This window comes from Nomia melanderi, chromosome 9, assembly GCF_051020985.1.
Source record: "Nomia melanderi isolate GNS246 chromosome 9, iyNomMela1, whole genome shotgun sequence".
In the NCBI taxonomy this organism is placed as follows: Eukaryota; Metazoa; Arthropoda; class Insecta; order Hymenoptera; family Halictidae; genus Nomia; species Nomia melanderi.
Window position 1 is genome coordinate 1,044,112 of NC_135007.1, and position 22,636 is coordinate 1,066,747.

At 30.8% G+C, this 22,636-nt stretch overlaps 2 protein-coding genes across 8 annotated transcripts; both read right to left on the reverse strand.

The window, feature by feature from the left end:
* Nucleotides 1–278: 278 nt before the first annotated feature.
* On the reverse strand, nt 279–16,096 carry LOC116431184 (trans-1,2-dihydrobenzene-1,2-diol dehydrogenase). Of its 3 annotated transcripts, none has more exons than XM_031986251.2 (5): nt 15,703–16,096; nt 4,635–4,836; nt 2,624–2,915; nt 1,131–1,528; nt 279–447 (listed from the first exon to the last, which is right to left on the reverse strand). In XM_031986251.2, exons 2-5 carry the CDS (start codon nt 4,834–4,836, stop codon nt 344–346), a joined length of 996 nt encoding a protein of 331 aa, XP_031842111.1. In that variant the 5' UTR covers nt 15,703–16,096; the 3' UTR covers nt 279–343. The 3 variants fall into 3 exon arrangements, with proteins under 3 accessions (XP_031842111.1, XP_076227074.1, XP_031842110.1); XM_076370959.1 differs by lacking the exon at nt 15,703–16,096 and adding an exon at nt 15,531–15,693; XM_031986250.2 differs by lacking the exon at nt 15,703–16,096 and adding an exon at nt 15,410–15,560.
* A 456-nt stretch (nt 16,097–16,552) lies between these two features.
* Nucleotides 16,553–22,370, reverse strand: LOC116431182 (protein asteroid-like). Of its 5 annotated transcripts, none has more exons than XM_076370412.1 (4): nt 22,055–22,370; nt 21,609–21,794; nt 18,767–19,085; nt 16,553–18,574 (listed from the first exon to the last, which is right to left on the reverse strand). In XM_076370412.1, exons 3-4 carry the CDS (start codon nt 18,811–18,813, stop codon nt 17,149–17,151), a joined length of 1,473 nt encoding a protein of 490 aa, XP_076226527.1. In that variant the 5' UTR covers nt 18,814–19,085; nt 21,609–21,794; nt 22,055–22,370; the 3' UTR covers nt 16,553–17,148. The 5 variants fall into 5 exon arrangements, 4 of the variants coding, with proteins under 4 accessions (XP_076226527.1, XP_076226526.1, XP_076226528.1 ...); XM_076370411.1 differs by having other exon boundaries at nt 21,609–21,799; XM_076370413.1 differs by lacking the exon at nt 21,609–21,794.
* Between the last annotated feature and the right edge of the window lie 266 nt (nt 22,371–22,636).

Genomic DNA, 22,636 nt, shown 5'->3' on the forward strand with positions numbered 1-22,636 from the left:
ACTACAACTTTGAGATCTTAAAAACTAAGATCCAGCGGGACTTATATATACAAGAAAAGTGGCTTAGAATTACGTTCCTGACAACATATCCAAAAATCATTGAAATCGGCGAGGAGAACATCTATCTAAATAATTAGCCTTTTAATCGTGAGTAATTGAAACAATATCGAAAACATAATTTTATTGGTCCTGATGTTTTACTTTGACGTAACATCCCAAGTCGAATATGTAGATAACATAAACACCTATCGTATATCTTACAAATAAAAAATCGTATATAATCTGCAAAGTATAGTCTTTATTATTGCAATAAAATTACATATCTTTTTGTAGATTTTGTGTTTTAGTCTTCAGGAAATACAACACCAACTTGCTTTCGAATTTCATCTTCCAATTGTGCAATTAACAAAGAAGCACTGTGCGGTACCTTAGGACTTTCGATCACACCTAAAATATATAATAATAAAAGTTAGAAAAAGTATATCCTTAAGTACTTTCATTATTTAACATTTATAATGTAATAAAAAAATAAGAATTAGTTTATATTCATCTATTACAGTCATACGTGCATACATTTCATCATATTTGTTCACATATGTAATGTATTTCTGTTAACTGAGAACACCTAATTTTCTCGAAAAATATGAATTATACGAAGAAAGTTCAAGACAACAGTTGTAAGGCATTAAGTGCTATATATTGTGTTATTATCTGTTTAGTCCTAAGGTAACTCCCAAAAACTGCTACGAATGTCGCGTTGCCATTTTTAAGTAAAACCCAATTTCGTTACCCTTTTCATGTAGATCACAGCTTGAAATTAATCTCATCTATATCTTAAGATGCAGCATTTGACTTATAATAAATAAATAACTAATTCACGAAGAGCTAGGAATAAATATTTTTATTTACTTTTTATAAAAATGCGAGTATTCGACTAAACATTTCACGAAAAAAATAATATTTTCAAAAACCTCTATTTAGAATGATTACAAATAAATACGATCTTGTCTAACAAGTAAAAATGGAACAATACATAACATAAAGTGATTCGACTCATTATCAGTGTGTCGTAGCTTGTTCTATTCAAACATATCTATGATTTAAGTGTAATATAAAAATGTGTACTATACCCTTTAGAATACATTTGCGAACTTCATCAGCTTCATATCTTAATCCAACACTATTAATGAAGTTAAATTTTTGATTATTTTCCGGAAGTGAAAATTCCACCGTTCTGTCTGGGAATTCCACTTTTATAGGGCACCAAAACTGCGGTATTTTTATTATTCCTTTCGTCCCAATAATGTGGGCTTCATTTGGCAAGTCAACCAGTGCGTGGAAGAGCAAGGTTGCAGTACGATTTCCTTTATAGTGGAGATTCGCAGACGCAGATAAATCAACACCTTCTTCATTTAAACAACCAGAAGCTCGTATAGTATGTGGTACTTCGTGATCAAATATTAAACAAGCAAATTGTATTCCATACACGCCCAAATCTAATATTGTTCCACCTCCCATCTGTTTTGACCTAAATAGAAAAAGTTTCTTTAGTTAAATGACTTTAAACTGATTAACATAATTCAACATTATTATTTAATCACATTTAACGTTACAGTATTAAGACATATAACATGGGAAGTTGGTCATGTATGTCACTTATCATGTAAAATGCAGTAGCGACTTCTCTTTGATACGTCTTGACAATATTATGCACTGTTGTTAACAAAGAACTGTGCTAGTAGAAAAGAATAAAAATCCCAAAGATGGGGGATAGGGGTTTCTAGTCTACTTCCTTGATAATGGAGCTCGAATCCTACAAACCTGATTTACTCGCAATTATTCACATTCATGCGTGTTTATATACATGTACGTGCAATATATCTGTACTTATGTATGGATTAATTATTTCTAAAAGTACCGAGATTATTGAAGAAAAAAAAATTTGATCATACACAGCTTTTTCTCGCCTGTAAGTATTTAGTAAAAACTGAAAGATTTATGGAGAATATTAAGCCACGTTTTGACTATATTTTTTATTTTCTTTATTACCAAGAAGTATGAAATACTAAAACTACATTAAAATGACCGATAGAAGTCACTGAAATGCAAGAAATAACAAATTCTTTCGGCAAAACAGATGAAAATAAATTTTTAAAGTACCGTATGATGTTTTAATCATCTTGGAAAACGAACAGATGGCTTGATAAAGTCAATTTTCCCTTCCTTCGCTAAAAAAAATCAACTTTAAATATTTATAGACTTTCAACTGATTAAAGATTGAACATTGAAAATGCTATTGTAAGGATAATTTATTTTCGTTTACTTTGCTAACAGAATTTTTTTATTCGCTAATACTTTTTTACGCAAATTGTTGTGATTAATCGATTTACAGCAAAAAAGAATATGATTTCATTGAAAAGTGCTTTGACATTTTCTAAGTGCATCGTTGCATTCATACAGAAAGGAATCCTGTAGAAAATTAGACCGTCCCGTATCATTCAATTTCTGTTTCTATAATTTCATTTGTACTCTTTTTGGTTTTCGAAACCCAACCCGATTAAGAGACTTACTCTGTATAGTGAAAGAAATGCAAAATAAATAAATAAATTTATAAGTAACTTACTTAATCCTTTCAACTTCGCTCAAATTGAATCCGAAAGATGCAAGAACCTGGTAAACTTCTCCAATGCTTCCACTCTCAATCTCCTTTTTCACCATTTCATATGCGGGGAAACATCTACTCCAAATAGCTTCCATTAAAAAGAGATTTTTGCTTTTCGCCAAATTAACTAATTCAGTTGTTTGTTTCAAGTTCAAAGTTAAAGGCTTTTCACACAAAACATGTTTGCCGTTATTCAACATTAATTTTGTGATTTCCGAATGCTGGGGGTTTAGTGCCCCAATATATACGACTTCTGTAACACGATTCAAATAATATAAATTGACATTACGTTTCGTACATCGATGATCGCAATTTGAATTTTATGGGTGTGTAATGCCTGTTAATGTTCAATTGCAATATAACCAGGTGTCAATTCGTACGTAATATTGTTAAAAATCAGTCAATAGAGATACCTGAAAAAGAGGAGAAGGAAATGGGAAAACTGTTGAGGAAGAAGGATAAATATGGGATCTGGAGGGAAAATTGAAATATCTAGAAACTCAGACTTCATTAACTCCGCTGCGTTCTCCGGGTCTTTTTGACCTACTTATTTTTTCATCTGTTCAACATCATTTCGCTTGTTTAGTCTTTTCTAGAATATTATGAAGAACCTGTTATTAATCTACGTGATCTTATTTTTTTATAATATTTCAAATATATAAGTAAATTGAGGAGCAGGACAGAATTAAACTACAATGAATTATGTGATTGGTAGGAGAGTCTGCTATGGAGAGAAATGCGAAAGCTAGAACTGAGAGGAAAGACTGATTAGTACTAACACTATAGTGTCGCTGTTAAAGCGAGGGAAAACAAGTAAATAAAAAAGAAATGATGAAGGAAAAAACAGACTGGAAATAAATATATAAAAGAAGGAAGGAACCGAAGGAAAGGAAAGGGTAGAAGATGGAAGAAGTCGATTGGAATAAGAAAAGCGGTAGGATACAAGAGGGAAAAAGACACCCGAGGAACACAAGAAAAGTAAAAGAGCAAAAAGTACAGTAGAACCTCGATTATCTGATTTAATTAAACGATTGGCAGTTTAGATGCCTAAACTTTACTTCGGTAGATTATTTTGTTTCATGATTATTTCGAAAAATAAAGGGAAGCCCCGGTTTTGACAACATACTTCAAGATCATCAAAATCGGCGCTGCACACAATTATATATAAATGACTGTGAGTGACTTCGCATGCCTGATTTTACCTAATTTTGAATGTAAGTTACGTAAACGCATCGCGACCACATGAATTGTTTTAAGCGGGGACTATGACGTTTTCATCCAAATGAAAAGGAGTTGTAGAACATTAATTATTTTCTGAACTAAAATATTTTGAATTGCAAATAATAATTATAAGAGAATGAAATTTGTTTTCATTCATAATAATCATTATTGACGAGAGAAATTTAATTTGGTTGTTCATAATAATTATCGATAACAGAAGTTCATTTCGGTAACTCATGACAATTGCGAATGATGAGAGAAATTGTATTTTAATTTAATTATTACGCAGCAGAATATGTTCTACCTAAATAAGATATTTTCGCGATTTTTTATTAAAAAGTTTGTTTATAAAAGAGAATTTTATTGCTTTGATCGAATCCAAAGCAATACTTTATAGTATTGTGCGCAATAAAAACTTCCCTCGTCGATACCTGTTACGAGAAACCAAAATCAATTTCTCTCATTAATAATAGTTATCGATAATTAAAAAAGAACATTCGACCACTAATTATCTGGTTGTTATGTATAATTATTTGTAAATTATATTACTGTAAAAGTTAAATATATGTATTTTCATTATTCAGAAGTCCGTGAAAACTAATAATTTATAAATAAATATGTCAAACAAAATGTTTAATAGACAAGATTTACAATTTTAAATGATTAATATTACTATAAGTAATTATTGCTTAATAGAATATATTATTATTTACTTCACCGATTGAATTTACACGGTACATATACCACTCACCGACGTTTTTGTCTTGTGCCAATTTTAAATAACTGTCATATGCTTTCTTAATCTTATGCAAGTCAGCAAAAGCCTGTGCTCGTGAAAGGTCCTTTGCTGCAACCGCGACAACTTCATGTTCGGATGCTGGTAATGTCCGTAAAGCCGATACGAAATCGTGGGAAATTTTTCCAGCGCTTGCAATACCCCACCGTGTAGCCATCTGTAAGAAAACGATTCAACACGTTGAATGCCGCACGATTTCATGAAGCAAAATACACAAAATGGAAAAAATATAATATTAAATCATTTGATTGAATTGTGTTATTATTGAATGTCACCGCATTAGGTAGCATTAGTCATAATATAGAAATATTTTCAGATAATCATCGTTTAATTGAATGAACTATAGTAATTCGATTTGGAAGTCACCGGTGACCCCATGTTTATTTTACACTAAAATATATCTGTACATCTACTGTGCTAAACTGGAATGTGTCCAGTGAAAAATATTTACTTATGCGGGTCTAATTGGTTACAACGGAATAAGTACATATACCCCACTTTATATCATTTTCGGTCCTAGCGTATTATTGGTTGAAGAAAAGTACTTACTAATCGGATTGTTTGACGAAGAAAGTATACGAGACGTATAGCGACAAATTGCAGAGTTGAAAAGCATTGACGTAGATGTACAGGATGTCTCAGGATGGGTGATATAAAAACGAGGGAAGTGATTCTACGTGAAAAAATGAGTTAAAAATATGCAATAAACTTTTGTCGCATGTTGCTTCGTTTCCGAGAAAATCTAAATTATAAATTTGGCCGTTACCAGCAGTAAACGCATCATTGATTCAACGAGCATTTCAAGAATTCATTAACTAGTAAGTATAATAGATCAATAAAAGTTGTTACTAAAATTGCTGAAGTGCATTATGACTTAATATTGTTCATAGTACTAGTGACTACAAAATTAGTATCTCTGGAGTCATTCAAGTGTACACGTGTCGGACAATTTTTAACTTTGATTTTCTCGAAATTCTCCAAAACGAAACAACGTACGAATCCATTCTGATTTATTGTATTATCCATCCTAAAATACCCTGTAGATCTAAAATGATAACTGTCTGTTCATGTAACATAAAATCTTTCGAATTTCGTGTATTTACTTTAATTTTTAAATTTAGTATCAGGATAGTTATCTGAGATAGATGATTCGTTAATATCGTACACATAACGCTATAGTTTTTATTCTTCGAAAATTATCTTACGAAGACAATTGTATAAGGATTTTGAATTGGAGGGATGAAATAACAAATTTCAAAAACATCCGCATTTTTGGTATTGGTCTGAAACTTATATTAATAAATCTTTACAAATATTGTGTCAGAATTTGCAGGAAAGACATTAAAAGACTAATAATTTTTAATATGTCTTTTTTCAAAATTGATATTTAAAAAAAACGTAACCCTGTCGCTACTAACGGTGACATCAGTCATCCGACAAAATTTCGGATTAATTAAATTCATATCGCGTATAATATATATTATTGTATTACATTTTCTAATTATATATATCACAGCTAGAATAAGTAATTAATAAATTACAATACACCACTAACTATTAAAGTTACGTTCGTCAAGTCAGTCAGGCCATAGCAGTGAAGTACTTAAATTTTCTGGTAAAAGATAGATAACTTTTGTTTAAAAAATTTTGTTCTACAATAAATAATTTTCGAAATATTAAGGAAAATATCATTTTCATCCCAAATTTTACGGACAATTTTCACCCACTACATATGGATTATAGCAAATAAAAAAAAGTGTGTCAAATATTTTTCTGTAAACTATGTAAGATGTAAATTTCATTCAAATCGACATGTAACACTCGAGTGACATCGTCAGTAGATTAAATTGGGAATAGGATCAACTTGTAGATTAATTAGGGTAGATCGAAGCGAATCCGATCAGTTCAGATTTAACACGGAAAAACTAATAGTTAGAACTTGGAATCAACATATTTTTTCATAGATTTCTCATCAATAAGCATTCAGCTTCAATATCAACAAAAAAATTTTTGAAAAATTAAAAAATCATCATTTCACAAGTTTTTCAAAAATTTGTTCGTTGATATTGAAACTGAATGTGTATTAATAAGAAGTTTATAAAAAAAACTGTTCATTATAAGTTTCAATTATCAGTTTTTCGCTGTACAGTACATATATTAGCATAGGTTTCGTGACACAATACTTTGCGAACGTAATCTTTTAATGGTGGGTGGATACATTTTGCATTGCAATAAATGCAATATTATTCTCTGGAAAATCCTGTACTTCTGTTATTCATTCATCCGTCCTTATTAGTCTTCATTCCTGTTTTAATAGTGTCCTTTGTCCTAGTCTCTAACTTCTTCTGTTGTTTTTCAAGAAGTATCATTTTATTGACAGACGATGTTAAATATAAAATTGGTTTTTTTAATTATTCGACAAGTGAGTCGTCTTTGTAGGATTGCACAAGATATGCGATAAATTTCCAGAACTTGACATTTGGTCAGTTATTTAGAGTTAACTTTTATTATTGTGTCTTTTATTGTATCTGGCCTGCGTGATGCTTGATTTGTCTTTTTTTGTACATCTGTACATAAATAATCATGATATTTATAATCATAAGCATAAAAAAATGAGGGAAAACAGAGATCCAATTCACCCCTCCTGATTTAATCCGAATAGCCCCATTTTGAAGGATTTCAAAGTGGATACGATAAATGAACAAAATACAATATAACAATCCAAAGTACTAAATTTAGACACCTTAAAGACTAATAATAATAAACACATTTGAATTTCCAAGCTTAGCTTGCCATTTTAAATGCGAAATTCCAACTACGTATTTTAGACTAGTCACGAATTCGTTACGTTTGCACTTGTTCGATTCGATTCTAACACGTGCTGCTAGCACACAACGGTTTCAAACAATTGCAGATGTATTGGATTAAGTGCAGAGAAGGTATGTGAAGCAATATGGACGGTTAGCATGCTCGTTTCTATAACAACGTAACAAATACGAACAATACTCTTAGTTTTATCCGATTCGCCCTATGATCCCTCATGAAGAATTAATAATATTCGCACATTGAATCCTGTTGATACATTCGCCATTCCATGAAAATCACGTAAATAGAGTCTACCAGTACAAAAGAACACAAAATATTGGAAGGAAAAGCTGGTATATGTCCTAGAAATACACATTTGTTTCGCGTAGTTAAACAAAAAAATAATAACAATGACATTTCAGAAAACAAAAGAAAATTTTATTCGGTATCGCTACATTCGAATCGCGTAAATTAATATCACGTATAACAAATACGCGTAGCAGTGTTATAACTTACCGCATAAAAAAGTGTCGCGTAAATGGAGGGGCGCGTGTATGTGTGTATAGTATTTGTGATGTACTCGTAAACATAAGAAGCTCGTTTGCCGTTTATATCTAGTAAAAAAATACCACTTTTGGAGTAGACAGCCATCACTTATGTTTATGTCTTCGTTTGACATCACGCTAAAATATTTTACTTTATTCTTATAATATACAGAGTGCGAAATTTTTTGTCCGATACTTAACTGTGAAAAAAATCGAATTTGAAAATTCACTGCATACATGTATAGATACGGTCTTTGGTCCGACATATAATGCCTACTAAGTTCATAAACAATACATACATGATATTTAATAAACATTTAAGAAAAATCCAAAAAATTGCCATGAATTTCTAATATTTTTGAAAATTTTCAAGATTCCGGTCCGATTTTAAAAAAATGTCTCGATCCGTAATACTCGATATTTTTGAGTTCTCGGATACCTTCGTAAGTTAGCAATTGGAACTAAATTGTATCCTTGATACAAGAGTGATATCCTTTTTTGCAGAAAATTACAGTAATGGCATCTAATATGGAAGACGTACGTAATTTGTGAATAAAATTCATTTTTATCACGAGAAATGAATATTTATGGAATTAGAAAGAATACATAAACAAATCTTTCACTTTTTTAAACTTATGTCATATTAGTTTTTCTTTTGCTTTCTTGTATACCTTTTCGGAACCATTACATTCTTCGTGAACACAATACACTGCACGTATTTTTTTGCATTATTATAAACTTTGTAATTGCTACCATAAAATAAAAGTATAACATAATATTATGTAACATTAACAAAGAGTGTGTACCGAATATAGAACGTGAGGTACTTACTCATATTTGCTGAGAGAAAAGTAACAAGTATTTTTAAAAAACAAACATGTTTAATGATAAATTGTGGAAAAGTAAAATTTTTTAGCCTACCTATATTAAGAAATTTAACAATGTAACGCGTCTCCTAGAACATTATATACACTACCAAAAAAAATAATGCTTCGTGTTCAATGACAAATTTATAATTAATGTCCAATTGTTAATATTATTGTTTTCTACTACTAATGAAGTGTTTCTCATGGTAACTGACACACCAAGCTATTTATTTTCCGAAGTATTATGCTGTTCCGTATTATGTACATCGTTAGAGCAACTTTTGTTCACACTATCACTGTCGGTGTATGACGCTCTTTTTGGATGGACGTGGATTTTCTTAATTTTGGGACATACTTAGTGGAATTCAGAGTTGTTTTTGATATTGATGGAAAGGGAACGATCCAGTCTGTAATACTGAAAAGGAATTATATGCTATTATTTGCAACTGTGGTTGAGTCGCTATGGCACTGCTTTTAGAAGCAAAATGATTTGTGTTCATAACAATGTGTTTATCATTTTTCTATGAACATATTTTTGCTATTGTTTATATTATCTTAACACATTGTACGCCGATTAAATTTCAGCTAGTAAAAACGCGAGCGTCGGTGATTATACTGATACATTTTTAAACATCAATCAAGCCGAAACTTCTAATTTACGAAAAAGAATAAGGAATTCGATTTTGTAATTTTACTTTGGATTTGTGTTATACATATCTCAAAATGTTACATGAACGTAGGATTAGCAATTAAACGATAGATTAAAAATCCCGCATTATCGTGCGGCCGGCGCGCAATGTGTTAACTTTTGGCTCCATTTTCGTGGTCGGTGACTATAGTCATCCGTAGTGAAAAAAGGGTTAAACAATAGGTTTTTCTCTTTCCAACGATACCAAAAACGACACCAAATTCTACTAAACAAGCATTTATACACATGATTTCATTCGAAAAATGTTTTTTACCGCGTTGAAATCTACCATTACCCTATAACATCTGAAAATCTTCACGTTTCCCAATTCGCAATGCAAACATATCGAAAGCCGCTGTTTGTCGCAAAAGATAACGATTAACTCGTTCTTTATATATCATCGAGCAAACTTAACCGGTTAACTGCGTTTGACGGGTATACGCGTCATTTTAAAACTTGAAATGATACTAATTTTTTCACGATATATTAGTTATTCTTTTAGATACACGTGTAATTCTTCTTCGTTTTCTTTTAGTTTTTCGTTGGAGTATATTATAGGTGCATATGCCCTGCTTTTGATGAGTATATACTTTTTTGTTAGATTTTATTGTGCGCACAGTGAAAGATTTTTCAAACTAAATTCCACAGTTAACAGGTTAAAGGATCAGGTGAAAAATAACTCAAATTCAAAGTGTATGACTTCATGAAAAAAGGTATACGGTAATCAACCTAGATTCATTCTGAAACACGAAGTTTCAAAAATGTTGCAAATTCAAAGTTCAATAATGAAAGTATTATTCTTCAAATCCAGGGTGAAATTATTCTCGAAGAAAATGTTTAATGCGCGTAAAGAAATTTAAATATGCAACATTTTTTAAACAAAAAACTATGTTTATTTTCACACCCGTTAGTAGAAGTTAGTAGGAAGTAAAGGCTAGGCGTTTTAATATGAATCTTAGTTAACTGCCATATATGTTTCCTTTATAAAGTTATACCACTCCGATATTGAGTAATTTTTCAAAAGAAATATTCTAAACTTTTAATTTTGCTCGATACTATATTATTTTTACTTCTACTTTCATCAATATTCACTTAAGTTCTAGGGCCTAGAATGTATTTCAAAATTAAGAGCATTCTTATTTTCATTATAAATCTCTTGAACTTCAGTAGTTGGAATTTATATATAAAATATACGATTTCATGACATTTCATATGTTATCTCGAATATTATTATCTTGTAAGGCATACTTTTATGTACACTATCAACCTGGTAACGCATTATCGGCATTAACGTGGTCTCGTGTCATTTACTACACTATCTTGTTTATCGTAAGGATTGTGGAATAATTTCATCAGATAACGTTTAAGTAATCGTTAATAACTAAATATAAGTGATGTACATTGTATGTGTGTAAGAAGCACATGCTCTTATTCTAATACGTATACGTTATCAATTAATTTTAATAAGTTTCATCTCCAATGGAATTTTACACTACTTACTACGCGTTGATGGAGAGTTGGCATTCATGGCGCGGAGAGTTTCTCTAACTTTCCGCCAGCAATACGAACCATTAATGACCTATAGAAAACCTCATTTCTTCATCGCAATTTTTAATTTTTATTGTAAAATGATATGAAGATTTGGCTAAAGTGTAAGTTGTATATTAAATTTAGGACTGCAAGAAGTATCTTCAACATTTTTTAGATATTTACAAATAAAAAGTTCATATTGCTGACCACATTAGTAAAAAGAGAGTTAATTATTGTGCGTGCATCCTGCCTCCTCGACCAATTACACTCACATTCATTTCAAGTACCTTCTTTCTATCAATGCATAATACGTACCTGCTGTTTTGCATGACAGATTGAAATATGCGTAAAAAATAATGTAAACATTTTTCTTTTTAACCCTTTGCACTCGGAAGTTTCTCACTAGAAATATTTAACATTTTTTGACAAAACAAAGACGATATTCTTTGAAACTAACTCGAACGGAAATCACGAGTACATTCAGGAACAAAGCTATTTTATTCTAATATTTCAAGTATCGAGGCATTATACAAAGTTCAACATTAAATATCAGATTTTATAGTTTCACTGCGTCGGATCAAATGGTGACTGAGAATCACCTTCTGAGTACAAAGGGTTAACATTATTTAACCTTTTATTTAATCCGATGTACCCGCGCCGTACCCGCTTTCTTGAGAAAACATCCAGAAAGGATATAATTGAATGGAGCGGAGAGTAAAAATGTCGCCAAACCAAATCGATCTTCGCACATATCATTCGATAGATATCTCGAAGAAACCACTTTGTATCAAGTTCTATGCCCCTACTCCTAGTATTAGGGTAGTTACAGGGTGAAATGCTATACACAGTTTATGCTCGATATTATGGGTTTTATTAAAAAAAAAAAATGTATTGCCACCGAATTGAGAATACCGAATTATCTCGAAAAATAGTGACACGAATAAATACGTTAGGCAAAAGTTGCAAAGTGTGAAATACCCAATATTACGGCGGGAGGTATTTGACCATGAGATGACCGTACAATGTCCTATAGAGGTCACGTTATATAGTAATTTTTCTTGATTTGTTCCACCACTCGAAATCGCATTAGGACAACTTAAGAACAGCGGACACGATTTTCAAGTCTCACGACTCGCCTTTGTACTATCAATAGTTGTCGACAGATCAGAAAAGAAAAGGATGGAATGATAACACTGTGGAACAAATTTGAACTTTTTTTGTGTCTTGCAATAATCACTAGGTGATTCATATAGAGTTTCTTGCCCTAAATACGAATCCGAAAACCAAATTGCTGGGTCACGTCTAGAAAAAATAGAGAAGAGATGCCCGAATATGTAACTATATAAACCTGGATCCTAGTTACTTCTTATATGTACATTTAATGTTTAATTGTTTTATACATTGTCATAATAATTATAAGAAGGCTTTTCACAATCGTTCTGTTTTAAATAATTTGGTGTTTAATATAAAAATGTTAAATAACGTATAATTAAAAATATGTTTGTGATATCGACATGAAATTTGGTAATATTCAAATACATATGTAGTATGGTTAATCCTACTTGGAATTATTTAAATCATAAAAGCAGTAAGTTTACAACTGATTATTTTAGTTTTTAATCTCGTCGAGTTTGTCTTCTTTAAAGCTGTGTAGTCGCGTTAATTGTGTATTAGCGATAACTTAAAAAAGTCTATGTATATTCGTTTTTTTAGCTTTGATTGCAAAACTTGGATACATATTCATAAACATTCTATTTATAATTATTCACAGTGCAAAAATATTTGTTGAGTCACCCTGTATATAAATTCAGAAAAACATGTTAATATCACCTAATATTTACACATGACAGAAAATCTAGACTTATCAAGAAATCTAATAGATTTATAAGGAAGAATTAAACAAACCTAAACACACTACTAATAAAATAATAATGAATATAATAATAGTATTAGTGAATAAGTAAAGTAAGTCGATAATGAAGAATTATATAAAAAATGTAAAAACAATTTTATAAAAATAAATTGTTCAAAAAACAGCATCCTTCCCATAGAAGATAATTCGGTTAGATTTTTCTATGACTAAATTGTATATGCAGTAAAAATTTAGTAATACATTATCTACAATTGTAATACATTATTTAATTCGAAATTAAAAGTAGTTGTATATTGATACAAAAAAAAATAATTATTAAGACATAATTCGAAACAGCACTTAATATTGCAGTGCAAATATCAATTTAAAATATTTAATTATTTCGTTGAAAATATTTCTGCCCAGATGAAATATATGTGAGCACAGGTATGTATGATACAGAATTTATGTATATTGATATTCTTATACAAAACTATAAAATCGATTTAACGTATTCGACGAATAAAAGGAGAAAAACAATTCGAATATAATTATTTCGCATAATTTGTAAAAATTACGCGATAGATAGGTATAATTACATATGTAACAATATAAATAATTATCCACTAAATAATATCATATAAGTTTATACCTTATAAATAATTATAGAGTAATTTATGAAGTAAATGTATTCATAATTATGCATCAATTGAAACTATATTTTTGTAATATATTTTATGAACGTTATTTTCATCTTTTAAATGTGCATGCAGACTATATTTGTTGTTATCAGGTTAAACAAGCATTAAACATCAGTAATAGAAACAAAGAACTTAATAAGTCAGAGTAATCAATTCTAACCAACAAGCTTAACTTCTAAAATTATCGATAACGCGACTACGACATCGAAATGTTATAGTTCTAAAAACTTGTTTGAGTGCTAGGGACCTAGGTAAATACATATATATCTATAGCATAAAATATCTATACTTATCTAAAACCTCTGTTTAAAAGTACATTTAACTCTTCTGATTGCAAGGATTGCAGCATAACAGAGATAGCTAAATAGCTTATTAAAAAATTATTTAATTTTCAAATAAAAAGTAACTGATTCATATGATGAATTACTAAGATACAAATTAATTAATTGTTCAATTTTCTTGTAACAAGTTATTCATTATCGGTTTCCTGAATAATCACAGAGAAAATTATTTCTTCGTTATAATGTAAAATAGTAGGTACTAGTTATGAGATATATTACTTTTAACTTAAAGTCATCTAAAAGACATTTAAAAATGTTTTTGAAAATAATATAATACATAAACAGTGCATTATTTTCTTAGTAGCTGTATTTTACAAAAATACATTAAGAAGTACATGTATAGAATGTTTAACTATAAGAATCAAAAATAGTTACCATAAATTTGTATTTTTATTGCTAATAAAAATTATTTAATACTACTTTATTCTGTAAATTTTTCATAGAAACCAAATGTATTTAAATATATGTTCTTTACAATGTTATTAAAATAATTTATTACTTTCTTTTTAATATACAAAATTGTTTAATATATACAACAAAGATACTTTGCAATATTGGCAAAAGGTAGAAACCAGAAAATTGTATCTCATTAGATTTATTGATTGTAAACTGTTTATTTAGTACTTGTATAATTATAATTTTATTGAAATTATAATCAAACATTTAAGTAATAGTGAATACATATTCCACGTACTAGTAATATAAAAAAAATTAATAATCATACGAAATTAGAACATGAGTTTAAATGGTAATATCTGTAATATTGAATTAAATCTATATTTTTATATAAATTTATTTGTACGATCTTCTGTTCATTCAATGCGAAAATCATTATTGATAAGGTCTATTACATTCACACATATATTTTCACACATAAATCCTGTTATACGTTTGGATTTATAGTTAGTTTATTGTTGAATATATCTTTTAAATGGTTTGAATACAAAAGTAATTGATATGTTTCTAAGAATACATAAAATAAAAGTAAATGATTACTGAATTATAAATATTTATATAAGTTTACCTTTTTATAGATTAGTATAATAAATAATCAGTGATACCTAATAATATCATTAAATTGTTTAAATTTTATTATCAATTGATTACAATGAGACAAATATCATCTAATAAAAATTGTTTAGTAACATAACTAGGTACAGTTACATGTAGTTGATATACACCATAGGGTACTATATCATAATTATACAAATAAATTATTTTCATGCTAAATTGAGCAAAATGTACATAGCATTCAATTCTTACTAATATCATACTTAATATTAATGTTGTATCAACAGAAATCACATAAAATATATATCATAACAAATGTATAATTTTCATAGTAAATAAATTAGTAACCATCAAATAATGCACTGCGTCATAATTAGGATATGTAACTTACTGTAATTCCGAAGAATACTGCAATATAACAGCTGTTTCCTATAAACGTCCCGACTTACTACCTACGATACACACCATACAACTGCTATTAAATTAAAATCATTGCGATTAAAGAAACTAACCTTGTTAGTTTCTCTTGATAACCTTATCACTTGAATAACGTTCATAGACGTCAACTAATTACATAAGTACATTAAATGAAATAAATGTTATCATGTCATGTCATTCTGTAAATTAAATGTTTACATATTCGTACATATAAACGTATAAATAAGAACGTAGATAAGTACTTACTATGTAATAATAGAAATAATTATGTACAGGGTGTATAAAAATTAAGTATAAAGATCACGGTAGTGTGACTCTACACTGTACACCACTGGATTGAAGATTTGATAAAAAAAATCCGTGGAAAGTTATCTTGACTTTACATTTCAAGGTCAACATTTTTTTTAATGCAATGAATTTTACTCATTGCGAGAAAAAAAGGTCTCAAAGGAATCATAGGTCAGAATTCAATCGTTTTCGTTGAAAGAGCCATTATATAAAAAACATGTTGACGTAAAATCATTCCTTTATTTACCATCTAAAGAAAATATAATAAAACGTTTGATTGTACCACAGGCGAGGTATAAGATAGACGTAACACGCAATGTAAAACTTTGTCACACGCTCTCGGAGGGACTAGTACCCTTTACCATTTTCATGTCACGCCCTGTCATATCGATTAAGACTGGTTTTGTATGGCAGCGCTATAAGTGATAAGAATGAGAATCAAATATATTGAAATTTTAAATAACAATCAGTACAGTGTTGGCTATATCAAAAATTCTTTATTTATTAAATTGAACGTCGTGATGTGACGTTTCAACAGTAAAATAATGCAGTAACTTAGAATAACGATTGACAGAAATTTAAACATACTTGAAGAAAAAAGAGAATAATTTCAATATTGTTTACCTGTAATTTTGGACACAATATTAAAAACTAGTTAAACGGTTAGCAGGACATAGCAAATAGACAGATTTCAATGATATCGTTTATATAAAAAGGTAAAAAATTATTACATACTTGATTATTTGCATTTATTTAAAAACATTAAAAAAAATTCGTAAAAATGTGATATCTTTATTAACAATACTGTTAGGTAATAGAATTTTATGTGTGAAATAACATGAATAAATTTTCCATAATGAAATAAGACTTGCATGTTGATATTTGAATGAATTCAATCTGTTAAAAATAAATCTTTGATTAAAAACTGATATAAATATATATATGTATATATATAACCCATGAGTGCGGGGTTTTTTTTACTCAGTTTAGTAAGTTGTACACGCCCTATCATTTATGCGTAATACTTTAAAACACCCTGTGTATGCGATACCTTAAATATTTTACAATCCTAAAATGATTATTATAATCAGTACTTAAGGATTTCTTAGTAAGTCGTTTAATCGCAATAGCAGTTACCAGTTTTATTCAATAAATCATCTAAAGTAACGTAATTGCATTATTTTCTTTTGTAGAAGACTACGGTTTGAAGGAAGTTAAGCTAGTTCTTTCTCAGAGTAGAAAAAAATTGCGTAATTACTAGAAAACAAAAAATAGAGGAATATCTGTAGAGAGAAAATGCATAATATTAATCTGTTTTATTTATAAAATTTATAGTTTTATCGCTCTAACCTTACAAATCAATTTTATCGACTGTATAAGTAAATATATTTCTGAAATATTATTTCATTGGAGTATATACTTTAGTATTGTAACTAACTCATTGAAAATTTTTAACAGGGTCGAAGAATTCGTAAGAATTCCACTTGCATAATCGTGTACATCATTGCGCTCTTTAAAATCGACATACAGATTGTACAAAAACAGGCCATTGATAAAAGTAGCTACGTTGACTTCTTCATAAGGACAGTCGAGAAGCGCATTCAGATCTATACCTAATGACAGGCAGATTTGAAATTCTACAAACGAATGAAGAATACGCGTCTTCAAAGATGAGGATTGTAATTTAGCGTGTTTAATAAAAAATGGCACAGCTAGAAGACAATCTAGCATATTAATTTCCTTATGAATATGTTTTATGTACGCCTGAGAATTTGTTTCTTTCGATGAAAAATGCGATGGGAAATGAAATGGAATGAAATTTTTCATTTCATCTGAAAGTAACGTTGGATATAAACTTTCCAGGCTTTTCAGAGATTTGTGTTGCCCAATTTTCGTAATTATTATGTTAAACAACATACTGAAAATTATTGAATACCTGTAACATTTGTCTGACCTACACTGCGGTGCTCGATCTGTCCAATATTTAAAGCAGGCAATATATAACTTCCATTCCGGTGGAAGTGTCTCGATACACTGTATGTCTAGAATCCCTAACGTATTATCCAAAATTTCTTTTCGATGATTCAGCGGAAGCTCTCTAACTTCTGACAAAGGTACAGTTTTCGTCCCTTCTAAGTCATGATGTTCTAAACCCCCACGCTGATTCCTAACCATACATTTCAGTAAGGATCTTTTTTCATCTGTCGCTGACGACAAAATTCCGAATGTAACTTTAAGAATATCAAAACCAATCAAATAACTCGAGGGAGACTGAAAATTGTCTATTTGTATTGGCGTAGGATACCAATGCTTGCCAATTAATGATAAGAACATGCCTGGAAGTCTAGCCATGTAAAAATCATTTAGAAACCACTCAGGCAACGTATCGATCATCGATTCATTAGATGGTCCACGGTTTGCTTGTTCATGTTCGATAAGAGTATGTCTTAATTGATCTATAGAGCTTTCCTGCTCATTAATCCCATTAAAAGACTCTATCCCTTTGTACGGTAAACTTTGAATATCCCCTTCGAATTTATAAATCTCATTCGTAGAATCGATTGTGCATTCAACGGAATCTTTCGAAACACCCAAAAGTTTAATATACTCGTCCACTGCTGGCAAACACGTATAATAATTTATATTTGCCTCTATCACATGTAAAACCTTTTCTCTCATTGGCTTAGGTATTCCACTCATAATTTTGATGATTGCTTCCTCCAAGGTATGTTTACTCAACCAATCAAAGATTAGTCTTATATTATAAATCGCTTTGCCTCTTAAATACTTCTTAAACTGGCTTAAGAAATTTATGAACACTTCATGTTTTATGATATCGTTCCCCAATAGCACCGCAATCAGCGACATCGTATATTTGTTCAATCCTGGAAAGGAAACATTCTGCAACTGAATGATTTGTCGTCTGAATCACATCCTATATTGCCCTCCAACGTGCTAAACGGTATAACCAACGACCCGTACAAATAAAAGACAGAATTCGTGCTGAGAACTGGACAGTTTAACGCCTTTGCAACCGCCGCTATAGCCGTATTGACATCGATCAGGCATCGTACGTGCTTAATATTCATGTTTGCACAAATGATATATACTATATGACAAATTACGACCATCTATCATCAAATAGGTATTCTGCAGTTTATACGGTTTTAGGCCTTGTCCCGATCCGTACATGATGCTAATCCTCGAACACCCATTCTGTCCTTCTTTCACTCGTTATTTCTTTTTCTGTTCAACAACTAAAATGTTCTTAACTTTATTGTTCTAGCTGCTTCGATACAAAAAAGTGTTTGCCGCCTAGATGCAAACTTCTACTGGTTCCCCTAAAAAGAAATAATCAAAAGAAATTATATATAGTATTTACTGCAACAAGTAATATATAATTTATACAAACCAAAAGACACATATCTTATTTAAAAACACAGAAAACATATTTTCGTATAGTTATTTTTAACAATTATCCAGAAACAAATATAAAAATACAGCAATCATTGTTCGTTCGCGTAAAGAGATTACGCCTCACGACGTGTTTGCGGTCAGTGCCAAAAATACAAGCCGAGGTTGTAAATCTCGACTTCGACTATTGTCGCACCGTGAGTTTTGAACGACTCTCCTTATAACCGATCAAAGAAATAAGGAGTGATTATTGACGTTAGTGGACCCAGTGATGAAGACGTTGGACTTGAACTATTTAATATATTTTAACAAACAAAAACACTTAATTACTAACACTTGTTAAAGGATGCGATGGTTGGATGTACGTATGAGTGAATGTGGGTATATTGACGAAATATCGACTCTTGTAAAAACAGATATCGACCACCAAACTAAAAGTGCACATGGGTAAAGGGACTCTTCCATTCAAGATGCTCGGGTCGCCTAGACTTTCGACGCATGATCATTACACTGTGGAACAAATTTTGTAAACTAAATACGAATCCGAGAACCAAATTGCTGGGTCAGGTCTAGTTTTCGAAAAAACTGGGGTTTTGTAAAAACGGTCGAATTTTTCAGAAAACCAAGTGTTACGTGAAAACTAAAAACGATAGGCAGTTAAAATTTGCCGTAGAAAATAGAGGAGACTTGCCCGAATATGTAGCTATAAAAATTTTTAATTTTGCCTATCCTTAAATATTTGTAAACGATCAAAGTTTAAAAAAGTGTAGATGCGCGTACTTAGTACGCACTTCTGTTACATTTCTACGAAAAGTGGGTTGGCTAGAACGAATTTGCTATGCAGCATTGGATTCTGCAGACATTTCTGAAGAAGAAACCCCTCGCAGACAGCGTGAGAACGGTGCATGCACAGAGCTTTGGCGCCACACGGCCATCGCTCGTCGACCACGGCTAGTCAGGGCTGTGCACGCGCCCTTGACGGAGATTTTTTTAACCTGTCCGAAAGGAAAACCGGTATTATGAATAAAGGAAAAACATTATTAATAATAGATTGGGTATGTACTGGGGTAGAATGTAAGAGTGGAGAAGCTCGCGTGTCGCGTGGATTTGTACGTTTTCACGGAAAGGGAAACGAAATTCGAGTACAGAAACGTGTCGGTGTTTAAACGGTGCCACATATGCCGGTCGCAGCTAATGTCGACAATTAACTAAACGGTCGACCTTCCATTAATCGGATCTTTGAAAGGAAATAATAGTCACGAGCGGTGTTCTAATGCGAATAAATTCTTTGATGACCACCAAGCAGGAATTTTCGTTCTAACCGCGTTGACACATGACAATTCTTGTGAGAATATATTTTACGAAACGTAAAGAAATGATATCAAAATGTATAAAAGTCGCCAAAAATTGGAACTTATTATTTTATTTTATCCCATTTGACTTATGACTTAATAGTTTATAAAGACAGTCAATGCACTTCATAAGTAAAATGTAACTGAGATTTTTGGTGAGAGAGAACGTGTTAATCAGTTGAATTGGTAGCTAAGCTGCTATTTGATGGCTAACCTAAGGAATAGTGGATTTAATTGAACATTTAAGTTATTTCTTTCTCTCATGCCAAACCGTAAATTTTGCATGCTTTTCTAAATAACGATGCATAAGGTAAAACGAAACACTTCAGCATATGGGCAACAACAGTTTCTTACTATATGCTTTGTTTACAGTTTTAATTGATTACATGTAATCGTGTTGATGTATAGCAAATTAGAATGCAAGATTAGATAAAGATTGACTAATTAGATTGTATCCGTGCAAAAAACGAAGAAGACACATTTATTTGTGATTTTTGTTCATAAAGTCGTATACATTTGTAGTTTATTTACATCAGGTAATAATAAAATATATTCAGCTAGCAATTTTGATTTAGTAGAAGTAAACATTTTGTACTTTTATATGATTTTACATGAGTATTCCGTTTTACCCTCTCATTTTTGCGAAGCGGATATTTCAATATCTTTAAAAAATCGTATTTTCCTTCAAAACTAAATATTTTCATTAAAAAAATCTTCTATTGCCTTATAACCAGAGGTCTACTTAAGACTTCCAAAAAAAGTTTCATGCGTTTATTCTTCTGGATACTTTATTATTACGATTTTTAAAAAAGCATTCCATTTTACCCTACTTTCCCCTATTTATTCTCAATAAATGTACTATTATAGTTTCCATATAAGGATTAAAGAAAAGGCAATGAGACTGTTTGGTAGTTCTAGTGTTAATAATTCCTCGAGAATGCATTTGTATTCTGTTGAATAATAGGAAAAGAAGAAACTTGAAACGGCCATTAGAAACCTTATCTAAAAGAAGATGAGTTATCCGTCAAACTGTTAAATATTAGAAAAAAAAAAGAAAACGATAGTTTGATCTTTCGTTATTAATATCAAATTACTTACTATTAACTTTCAATGTTAAACACCAAAGTCCGATGTCATCGATACGATAATTTTCATCCTCAAACGATCATCGAAAGTAATAGATGTACGGGGTGGAAAGAAATGATTGTACTTTCTTGTCGTAGCATGATTCTACACCTTCGATTTAATGGAGATTAAGATAAAGAAGCTGTCGCAAAATTGCCTCTAACCTTGAAAAAGGGGTTAAAATTTTTTATTGCGTCTTCGTATTGTATTAATTGAAATGAATCATTTCTTTGAAAATTGCTGTTAAAGTTCGCATAGAAGAGTAAGAAAACGAGATATCCAATGTTTCTTTCTCATACTTAAATATCGATTAGTCAGGATACGCAATAATTTAGGAACACCCTTTATATAACAGTTTCAAACAGTTATTTTCGGAAGCTTTCTAATCTCCGATTCTTACACAAAAATCATCGCCTTACCAGCAATGTCTGCGGATATTCTTCCAAAAGCGCTTCCGGAAGAAAGAGACATAGTATCCCAGAAGCTTGAGAGTCCAAGTATATACCGGTATCGGCAGGTTGTGCAAAAATCTATTGAATAACGCGATAAATGGACTTAATGTGGACGCGATATATTCTGCCACGTATATAATGGCAACTCCCTCCTCGCGGATCACGGTTGACAATAATTCCGTGGCGTATTGCATCGCGATACATTCGAGATAACGTTGATAAAGAAAGGGCCGCAAATCGCAAACGACGCGTAACCGACAACGATCGACATATTCGCGGCGAACAGACTGAACAGTTCGGGGAGGATTATCGTGCTAGTCAAGGTTTATCTTCGGCTGAACACGTCCAGGGTATAAGTGACCAGAAGGATTCTATCGATAACAGAGAATTGATTTTTCTAATGATAAGGACAGTGAAGGATTTTTTGTTTAACGGGTTGAATAACGGAGGATTTCATGGAGGAAAATTCACAAAATGAAGAAATGTAATATTAGATTATACTTGTTAAAAAATAATTTAATAATTAGTTAGTTGTCATTAATAATTTAA